Source organism: Chanos chanos, chromosome 7 (assembly GCF_902362185.1).
Source record: "Chanos chanos chromosome 7, fChaCha1.1, whole genome shotgun sequence".
NCBI lineage: Eukaryota > Metazoa > Chordata > Actinopteri > Gonorynchiformes > Chanidae > Chanos > Chanos chanos.
Window position 1 is genome coordinate 13,756,155 of NC_044501.1, and position 10,826 is coordinate 13,766,980.

At 43.7% G+C, this 10,826-nt stretch overlaps 1 protein-coding gene across 1 annotated transcript in view; it reads right to left on the reverse strand.

Annotated features, from left to right (window-relative positions):
• Positions 1–141: 141 nt before the first annotated feature.
• gas6 (growth arrest-specific 6) overlaps positions 142–10,826 on the reverse strand; it is a 15,952-nt gene continuing 5,267 nt past the window's right edge. Inside the window, exons 5-15 of the mRNA XM_030780710.1 lie at positions 10,714–10,826; positions 9,188–9,307; positions 8,175–8,300; positions 6,197–6,318; positions 5,434–5,552; positions 4,837–5,026; positions 4,347–4,511; positions 3,560–3,728; positions 2,422–2,564; positions 2,052–2,259; positions 142–1,193 (exon numbers count right to left, since the gene is read on the reverse strand). The exon at positions 10,714–10,826 is cut by the window's right edge and continues 10 nt beyond it. Coding sequence (XP_030636570.1) covers positions 1,042–1,193; positions 2,052–2,259; positions 2,422–2,564; positions 3,560–3,728; positions 4,347–4,511; positions 4,837–5,026; positions 5,434–5,552; positions 6,197–6,318; positions 8,175–8,300; positions 9,188–9,307; positions 10,714–10,826 — 1,627 coding nt within the window. The 3' untranslated portion in view covers positions 142–1,041. The remainder of the gene's footprint in view (positions 1,194–2,051; positions 2,260–2,421; positions 2,565–3,559; positions 3,729–4,346; positions 4,512–4,836; positions 5,027–5,433; positions 5,553–6,196; positions 6,319–8,174; positions 8,301–9,187; positions 9,308–10,713) is intronic.

Genomic DNA, 10,826 nt, shown 5'->3' on the forward strand with positions numbered 1-10,826 from the left:
AGTAACGTTCGGAACGCGTTTGGAAAGTCAGCATCTTATTACAACCACCTTTATTTACTTTTAGTGTCACTCTCCTGACAAACAGTAGAGGCAAAGATCTTACAACTTGAGAGCCAACATGAAAGAAATATAAAACAAAAACAAAAAAAAAAATCAAAAAGTTTCCATGTACAATACAGAAGATTAAAAAAAAAAACACTTATACTAAAACCAAACGAGGAACTCAGTGATCATAAAATATTGAGGAAAATATATTTTGACTCTGAGCACCTACTTAAGCCGCGGATAACTGAATCCAATTTTGGCTTATTCTAAAGAAAAAAAAACAAAAACGGATAGGCAGTTGATTTGCTCTTTGTTCTGTTTTGTTTTGTTTTTTTTTGTTCTCTAAAAAGCATTGTACAGTCACTTATTTACATATACACTATATTACAGCGCACTTTCTCTGTCTCAGTAGCCTGTGTGTCTGCGCAGTGCTTCGGGTCTATAATGTAAAGTATACACCTCCTCCCTTGTGTTCGCAGTGACTATTACATAAATATACAAGTTTCAGTGTCTATAATCTTGTGTGTATCGTTTCTTACTGGAGGGGGAGGGGCACGTTGTGAATATGGAGAAGAGGAAGTCTATGGTGCAGCAAAGTCACTGAATAACTGGCATGTGTTTGTGTGTGTGTGTATGAGTGTCACACTAAGTATCAGAGGTGTATTCTGAAGAACGGTGGGGTTTGAGAGATGATTTTGGGAGGCTAAGATTTAGGGAACTGAGGGGACTTGTAAAGATTGTTTTTTTTTAAGGGTTCTGGCTTGGTAAGGCCATTATTCAGCATTATAACCTAGTACAACATCTGTCCCCACTGCCCTTCTCCCTGACTGACCTGAAATGACCCAGTCGAATTAGCTAAGGAGGAAAAACCTCAGTCACGTGGCACTGAGAAGTTAATGCTATATGGCTAACGTCCGCCGAGGCCTTTCAGTATCAGCCAGGGGCACGGAGGGGGTTGGGAACAGTATTGTACGGGGTTTCGGCGATTCGGGAGGGTCACTGATGGTCTCCCACCATGGGGCAGGCGTGAGAGCGGATGTCGTTGTGTTTGTGCTGTGCTTCGTCCAGGCCCAGCGGCTGCCCGTTCACCGTCACCTCCATGCAGCCTGTGTAGAAGGCCGAGACCGGGGTGGACACCAGCGACACGTCTGAGCGGGAAAACAAAAGACATCGAGACTTTAGTCAAGGACACGCACCGCGTGACGTTCTTTAAAAGAGCAGGTTTGAGAATTTTTCACTTTTTTTTTAAACCTTCAGGTTCTTACGTTAAAAGAACTCTATCGGGTGGGTCTGACTGCCTTCCACCGACAGTGATAGCATGGTTTAGAGATGCTACTGCGTTTTGCAAAGGATGGTGACTGTTACAGTCTCGAACGTCAGCCTCTTTTAGCTCCATTATCGGAGCAGTGTCAGTCTGAATATGATGGTAAAAACAGAATTGACTTTTGTCTTTGGGTTTAGCAAAATGTTTTCAAAGACTTAGCAAACTCTTCAATTATCTACCTTAACGATGAATCTAATATGGTCTCCCATTTAAAGCACCACTTAAGAGCCAGTAGGACACTGGGAACCGTTCCAGCCAATAATATATTGACAACAAAGGTATGGAGCACTCCTACAGTATCTGTATAGAGTAACAACTAGACAAGATCTGATGGATGAATAAGGAGGATAAATAAAAAGCAGGGACGAAGCGGACAGAGCTAAAGTTAGAAAAACCTGTGTGGTCCCGATTTAACCAGCCACTCTCCTGTCCTGATGTGAACCGTTATACACCATACTAGAGTTTCTAAATCGGGTAACCGTAGCCTTAGGCACTCTCTGGGTCTCACCCAGCTCTGTTTCACTTGATTCAAAGTGTACACAGGCAGCCAGCTGATTACAGCATTCAGGCGTGCCAGTCAGAGCATAGATCCAGACATGACTGACTATATTTAAAAAAAAAACAAAAAAACAAAAAAAAAACCCCTTGGGTTAGTTTCTGGTGTCGTGTTCTGCGGTCTGACCTGGTAGTCCTCCTAAGAAGGTGCTGTATGAGGAGGAAAGGTCCGGAGCTTCTAGCCTCTCGTGAGGTTCGGTCTGGCCCAGTTGGCCGTCCACCTCCAGGACGGTCTGGTTCCCGGAGAGCGTCACGTTCACCACGTGGGTTTCTGAGTCGCACAGGGAGACCGGAGCACTGGCGACGACCACGTCGCCGAAAGCTACCAGCACATGCTGTCAAAGAGACATCGGTCAAAGTCAAATCAGTTCAGCTCACTCTCTGAAGCTCTTTTTCTCAGAGTACGACGTCTTGATATACAAAAAACTGTACACACACACACACAAACACACACACACAAACACACACGGCACAGACACGACGGTTTGTTCTCTCACCTCGTGCCACTCTTTCTTCCCGGGGTGATAATCAGAGAGAGAGATGGAGAAGGGGACGCTCTCCTGATGAATGAGAGCAAAGAGCACTCCCACAGTGGAGGCTGGTCGCAGACTCAGCCCTACTTTAAGCACCCGGGGGTCACCTGCACGGAATCACGGGTCACGGTCAGAGAAAATTCTTTTCAACGTCATAACGCTAGCAGATTTCATAGTCAAATTAGCAAACCAGTGTCACCTACATGAACTAGTGGAGTTAGCAAGCTAATTTTAGTCACGATGTACTCATTCAGCGAGGCTTACTGCAAAAACCCATTAGTGCTGAACAGATTTCAGACTAAAAGAGAGAGAGAGCAGGCTGGTTGGGTGTAGTGAAATGGGAAAGACAAACAAAGTGTCCAAAAATATACTGAAACAAGTTAGCTGACTAATTCAAAACCATTACCACTCAAAGGCTCAAGTTCAGAAGGTCAGTCAGACACAGAATAATGGACATTGGTCTCCACTGAAAAGACCAAAACAAAACAACAACAAGCTGAATGACTCATTGCACCCACCCATTCACCCACCCATTCACCCACCCACCCACACACACATCTTTTCATCAGAAGCAGGCACACACACACATACACACGCACATGCACACGCACACACACATTTTTTTATCAGAAACAGACACACGCACACACACACACACACACTCTCATTCACAGTCCTGAGTGATACACATGAAAAATCCCACAAACCACACGTTATTCACACATAGACAGACAAGGGACCCTACTCAATGAAAAAGACCTTAACAGCAAAAATATTGCTATTATGTCAAATGTGATGTTGGGAACAAGGCATCAGAAACTGGGCCAGCGCTCTTTTCCCGGCATTTTGTTGCCAGTATTCCTGAGAAAATGACGGTTTCAGCCAAGATTTTTGAAATAGAAGCAGATGCTAAAACACACACGCTAAAACAAATACTGAACTATTCTGATTCCTTCATTGACATGAATTCACCGAGACGGATCTGTTGTCATAGAACAGAACAGTTCTGACCAAATGTAATGTCAGGGTTGCATAATAAGGTGCATTTACACACACACACACACACACACACAGACTTAGATGCATGCTTACACACACACACCGTGGCTGTGGTTGAAGAAGGCAAAGCCATGGCCAGGGTAGTAGGAGCCCTGGTCCTCGCTGGAGAAGCACTGCATCCTCTCGTTGTTGCGGATGGTCTCCTGGATGGAGGTGTCCTCCCCTGTCAGCCAGCGCCACTCCCGCATACAGCCATCTAGCCTGGGGTTCACCTGGGGTCAACCACACGCCACAGAGAGCCAGTCAGACCGCGGATTTTTCTCAGAATCACTTTCAAAAACGGAGCCGGGCTTTCAGTACATTAATCTTAGGGCTGCAAGAAATATTTCTGACAAATCTGATGTTAAAAATATCTTGAAAATGGTAAAAATGTTTAACTAATCTATCATTTTCAAGCAACCGGTTCAAGCCTGCAGACTAAAGCCATGTGGTTATCCCAGGCTGAGAAGAACAGTGTGAGGTACGAGCAAAAGGTAGGATATAAAACCTGTTTTGGGACATCTCTGGGTGATAAGGTTTTGTGCTTCAACCTAGCGCTTTACGTGGAAACATCAGATACAGTTCTGACATTTTCTGGAGGACAGTTTTTGTTTTCCCATTTGTTAGCATGTAGACAGTTAAATAGGAATGACCTCTACCACAGGATGTAAAACGCTTACAGTGCAAGTTATAAGTACATTTCAAACCAGACAGACAAAAGATCCAGTACGCATGGAGACCGTCTAAGAAAACGTAGAGATGAAACAATCTCAAAATAAGTCCATAAAAACATAGGCTGTGGCCGGGGGGGGGGGGGGGGGGGGGGGGGGTGTGGAGACAGGTCCACTGACCTTACTGACGAGGCCGTCCTCTTTAAAGGGAACCCCGCCCACCGTCAGATTGAGCTCATGCATGCCTTTGTTCAATGTGAACAGATCCCCATTCACTGCTATCTTCATCACTGCCTCCCTGTCAATCTTAATCACCAAGCTCCGCCCCTGCTCTTCCACCGAGATCTAAAAACCAATCAAAAAAAAAGGGCTCCTGTTTAATGACAAAATATAAACCAAAACATGAAAAAAAAAAAACATTCAGGAAAAATATGACGTATATGAACCTGTAGTGACATACATACAATATCTATATCATCTATATTACAAGGCAATTTTTGTACCAAAAACACAATTAATCGGAAAATGAAACACTATAACCTTTGTAGGTTGCATGGAAACTCATTAAGTGATACGCAGAGCAGGAAATCATTAAAAAAAACAAACAAAAACAATAATTAAAAAAATCAGTAGTGTGGATCGGGACGAAAAGGTCATCGATTTGCCCGACCTTGTGCCACTGTCCGTCGTTCACCAGCGGACCGCTGCTGGTCACTCTGCTCACCGCCCCGTACTTCAGCTGCAGCTCTAGTTTCCCATGGTGCATTGCAAGGACGATCCAGGAGCTGTTGAGGTGTCCGCCGGCGAAGAAGATGACGCCTTCCGTGTCGTACGTCCTCAGATCAAATTCTGCTGTGAAGCTGCAAACAGAGGCGAGAGGAAGAACCACGACAGCTGTGTGAGAAATATGAAACTCCTCAGAGAACGCGTTGTGTTAAAGTCCACCGCACAGACAGTTTCACCGACGCCACATCCAGCCCATCGACTAACACATCAAAACCAAAAAAAAACGAAAGTAAATCTGATGGAAGCACTGATTGAAGTGGACGGTTCAAAATTGGAGCTGGGAAAACAGATTGGGGATAGGCACACCACAAATACCTTTCTGAGCCCGTTTAAAATATTCTGTGGTGTTTCCATTCTTTAATACCACTAGAGTGTTGCTCTCTGTGGTTATTTTTGATCTGTCTCTTTTTTTAAACAGAAACTCAGAGTTCTTACCCAGTCTGTACTTTTTTTTTTTAAACAGAAACTCAAGAGTGCTTACCCTGTCTGTACTTTCCTGCGGAAACGCAGCCTGACAACAGGAATACCACTGAACATACGCCCAAGATACAGAGAACGAGAGTTCCTCTTCAACTCTAAAGGAACACAGGCCTCAATGGGCTATGGACAGAGAGAGAGCGAGAGAGAGCGAGAGAGAGAGAGAGAGAGAGAGAGAGAGAGAGAGAGAGAGAGAGAGAGAGAGAGAAAGAGAGAGAGAGAGAGAAGGAGAGAAGGTAAATGTAAAAGCAGAAATGAATGTACAGAGACAGGGAGTGCATCTGCTAGAAACCAACACGTGCAGTTAAGATCTTACACTTTAATTCAATGTCACCAAAAGGTATTGCAAACACACCACAGCTTATTAACCACAGGAATAATGAGGCTTAAAAGAGGAGAGCCTTCCCCTGTAGGGTCTGACAGAACTGTGTGTAACTTTCTCTCAGCTAAGAGAGGATGAGTGTTCCTCTGACCCCTCATTAAACCGATCATGAAAATTCCTGCACTGAGTTCACCAGTGTCTGACTGGTTACGAGTGATCTGAGGTGGGTGTGACGTAATGAAAAAGTGATTTATGGAAAGTGTGAGTGAGTGAGCGTGTGTGTGTGTGTGTGTGGGTGTGGGTGCGGGGGGTGACTCGCAGTAGGAATGATTTCAGGTTGGAGTGACTAATATAAAAGTAGGAGGGATTTGAGGTTGAGCTTTATTTGTGGCTGCAGTGATCTGAAGCGTGAGGTTATGTGACGTGACGGACGCAGACGGATTACCTCACAGCTCCTCAAATCATGCCCCAGCTTTTTTCCCTGCCGCCCGTCACAGAAGCAGCGGAAACTCCCAGGTGTGTTCACACACTCCTCAGCACACACCCCTGACTCACACTCATCCACATCTAAGAGACAGAGATAACAAGAGAAAGACAGAGAGACCGAGACAGATAGGTAGACAGACGGAGAGAGAGAGGGATAGAGAGAGAGAGAGAGTTAGAGGTTAAGTAAACCTCTGTACCAGTCCGTAGCACTGATTGGAATAGCTTGGCGTGACTTTTACATGGACATGACATCATTTGAACCACGCCACGCTAAGCACCGCCATACACTTCAAACATCATAATCCTTTCTGTCTTTGGCCAGACCTTTACAAACGTTAATGCCATTAACCTCAGATCAAAACATCAGCGTCGTTAACAGTTCATAACTCAGCACATATTCAGAAACCAGGCCAAAAAGATTCAAATCTTAAGCACATGTTTACGCACATAATGAAACACAAACTCAAAATATGCTCGACTTCTCAAAAACTCTTGGCAATGATTTCTTATTCTGTGTTTATAAAGGTTACTGGGAAGTTTCTGTTGCTGTTGTTTGTAAGTGCATTCAAGTTAAAAAGAGCTGTTTGGGATTGCTTTCAGCTCATATTGAGTAAAACAGGGCATGCCTACACTTGACAAATAAAAGATTAGAATTACATTTATAAAAAAAAAAAAAGCCTGCCAGTGCAGAAAGTGGAAGTATTGTGGATCAAACTTTTGCTGTGTGTTTGCGTGTGTGTGTGTGTGTGTGTGTGTGCTTAAATGACACTCAGTGTGTTATGTCTGCCAAGAGAATGGAATGTGTGATGCAAGACCTAAAAGCCCAACAACAACAACAGCAGCAAAAAAAAACCCCACATGAGTGAACAAATCTACGGTTTGTTTTTTGATTAAGTGAGAGTGTGACCCAGCAGTGCATGGCAGTGGACAAGGTTTGTGTTCATGACGTATACTTCAAAACATTCTTCGCGTCTTTCTATAAATACAGAAACTATTCACTCTCTCTCACTCCACGGGGGGACTAGTCTGAAAAGGCAGGAAAGGACGAAGGAAAAAACATAATTCAAGTAATTAGCTTCATTGTTTGACTCAAACAATCCCTTAATCCAGAGCGTGCGTTATATGTGCTGCTACAAGAAGTCTTTTTTTTCCCCTGCCAATTAGGAATATTAAAGTTGCCACCTTCATAAAATTTATGCTGGCTTATCTCGACGCTCAACCGGCTTATTCCAATTACCGGACGTAATAGGGTGTATTTCTCTCAGGCCAGAATGGTTTTCTATGCTTTCAGTAGACCAGTTTCAAACCGTGCTATTGAAGAAGTCTAATCATATTTGTCTGGATAGTGTGTGTGTATGTGTGTGACCACTGTGTGGGTGGAATTGGGCTTGTCAGGATGTGTGAAATTTATTAGTCTTAAGACCAAGAAGAGTGTGTGTGTATGTGTGTCAGATTCACGCTTGTCATTTGTGAAAAAACAAACGTTGGTGGGTCTGTGTATTTCATAATCTCTAATCTAACTTAGTACCATCAGTCAAAATGTTATACTCTGAACCCAATTTCATTCAAACCTGACAACTAGTCAGCAGTCAAAGAACGTGTCACCACTGGCCCATAGTTGGATGTCGTCTTTGTTCAGAAACATGAAAGATTTGCTCATAGACCTTGTCATGTAAGTGAGATCCGCTGATGAGGGTTAAACAGGAGCTGAAGAGTGTGTGTGTGTATGTGTGTGTGCATGCATGCATGCTTGTGTGTGTGTGTGTGCATGCGTGCGTGTATGTGTATGAGTAGGTGTGCATGTGCGTGCGTGCGTGTGTGTATGTGCGTGCTTGTAAGTGTGTGTGTGCGTGTGTGTGTGTGTATGTGCGCGTATGTGTGTGAGTGTGGTATCAGCGTGTGATGCTGTATACGTGTATGAGTATAGACTGACTCACCCAGGCAGGATTTGGTCTGGTTGTCATAAACATAGCCCTCCTCACACAGACACTCATAACTCCCCACTAGATTATTACACCGCGCCGTCCCGCACACATCTGGGACGTCCTGACACTCGTCCACATCTGGAAGAGAGGGAGGAGCAGTGATGAGTGCGTTCGGTGTACTTCACATAAAGGGATTACACAAAAAAGGCATTAGAGGGGGTCTTCTAAACCTCCACAATAACCTCGCTGAAAATAAAATTCCAATCGGAAACTGTTTTAAAAAAAGGAAATTATAGTTGAATTGGTTGGGTAATCTATGATCCAACTAGAGTACCAAAATATGACACTGGGTGATAAAAAAGTTGTGTGTGTCATCTTACAAATTCACTCAACTGTTAAAATTGTTATGCTTGGAAATGCAAATGACTAAAGGGTATTTGTTCATTCATTTATGTATGGTTTATGTATAGCATATTTTGCAGTTAAATGAACAGTCATATCTAACAAATCTGGGATAACTATTTGATTTGGATTAAAAATTCAGGGAGAATTTGTGTAAAAGATGACTGATAATGTCTGTGTTAAAACAGGCACATGTAGTGAGAAAGGTGAAGGCATCTTGGAAGATAAAAATCTTAAAATCAAGATAAAAAAAAAAAACTCTTGAGGTGAAAACGACTGGGTCAAAAAGCACATTTGCTGAGCATGTATCTTTTTGGTAAGATTAAGAATTTTCTAGCAAGTTATATCTTCCCTTATTTGAACCTTTCCTCATGGTGGGGACACAGCAGTCTTCATTTACAGATGATGAACCAGCGGTGACTGTTTTTCTGCTTAAGAATACTGTTTGCTGTTTCCTCTTTGCTAAGCTTTTACTGAATCATGAGAACTGCAAACTGCAAGCCTGGCTGTTGTTACCAAGGGGGACAAACAGGGCTCTGAACAAATTCTATTCTAAATGTAGCATTTTATAAACTCTGAAAAGACATTCACTGACTGTGATGCAGTGACAGTTGGAGACTCACCCAGACACATATGATGGCCGGACAGCTTGTAACCTTGGTAACAGGAGCAACGGTAGCTCCCCATCGTGTTGTTGCACTCATGGTCACACCCTCCATTTCTCTTACTGCATTCATTGACATCTGCCAATCAGAGGAGAGGCACTGTGAATTCCCATGACATGGTGAACCAATCAGAATCAGAAGACGGGACCACTCTAGATGAATCAAATTTAACTAGGGCATTCTGATTGGGTGGGACTCTTGTTTGTGGGTTGGGCTTAAGGTAAATAAAGCTGTACAGTACTTCAGTGTTGAACCTGGCAAATATACTCCTAACACTTTCCTTCCAGAACTGACGCATAAAAAAAAAAAAGAAAAAGAAAACAGGGGGGCAGATATTAAGGAGTCTTTTGAAACATGAATTCGCTCTCTGTGCTGTGAGTGACGTGTATCTGTGGTAAAGCTCCCCCTTCATCTCAAAACTTTTTCGTTAAGGTTTGTTTTTCCTCAGCCTTGCAGTTGGGTGATGTGGTGAGTCACTCTGTGGATGAGTGCAAATCAGCTGCAGTATGAGTAATACCAACTTTCTCTCCCTCTTTTTTGTCTCTCCAACTCTCTCTCTCTCATCTCCCTCCCCTCTTACTCCTGTGTCAGAAAACGCATGGTACTGCAGAGAACCGCACCAATCGGCTGACTCAGGGCGTCAGCTGATCTATTCACGATGATAATGATCAATGAGTCTGCAGTTTTACTCCACCCTGTTAAACCTATATGGACTGTGGGGTACCATTTAAGACTATTACTGTGTTTGAACTGATGTCTCACACACACACACACACACGCACACATACGCACACACACACACTGCAATCAAGGCTGCAGCTAATAATAAGAGCAGACAGTGTAGCCACAGTGTGAAGGTCGCACTTAATGTGGAGAAACAGGGAGAGCGATGGCACCAGGGAGAGAACAGAACACGCTGTTATCACCTCCCAATGCTACTCCCTATCTCCACATAGTCACTCAATGTCATTCAAACAGCTGGTCACAGACAATGCTATTCCCTATCTCCACACAGTCACTCAACGTCATTCAAACAGCTTTTCACAGACAAAAAAAAAAAAAAAACACTGCTGTGATATAGAGCAAATACTGCCGTGCGATGACTGCAGACAGTCGGAAACACACGCTCATTCACACACTTTCGCACTCATCTAAGCCAACGTGTGGATCCTCTCCTGACAGAAACCGTACAGATTCTTACGCTAGCGTGTCATCCGGGAGAGAGGTCCTAATAGGAGGGCGGGCACTATGTTTAGATTCCAGCCCAAAAACGTTTTACGCCACAGCTCAGACATCTCATAAGGCAGAGGAACGACTCTGAAACAAACACCTACAGCTTTAACAGGAAAGTGAAAAAAGGACACTACAACATCATTAGTCTACTACTGAAACAGGTACATGTGTGACAGTGAAATTGAACTCTTCCTGACGCTGACTCTGGTGAGTGAGTGGAGTGTGTGTCTCTCTGCGTGTCTACGCCGTACCTTTCTCACACATGACACCGCTCCACCCGGTAAAGCAGTGACAATGAAAGTCCCCTTTTTTGTCCTCACAGCGCACCGTACCCTTAGCATTACAGGGTGAGGATGAGCATTGG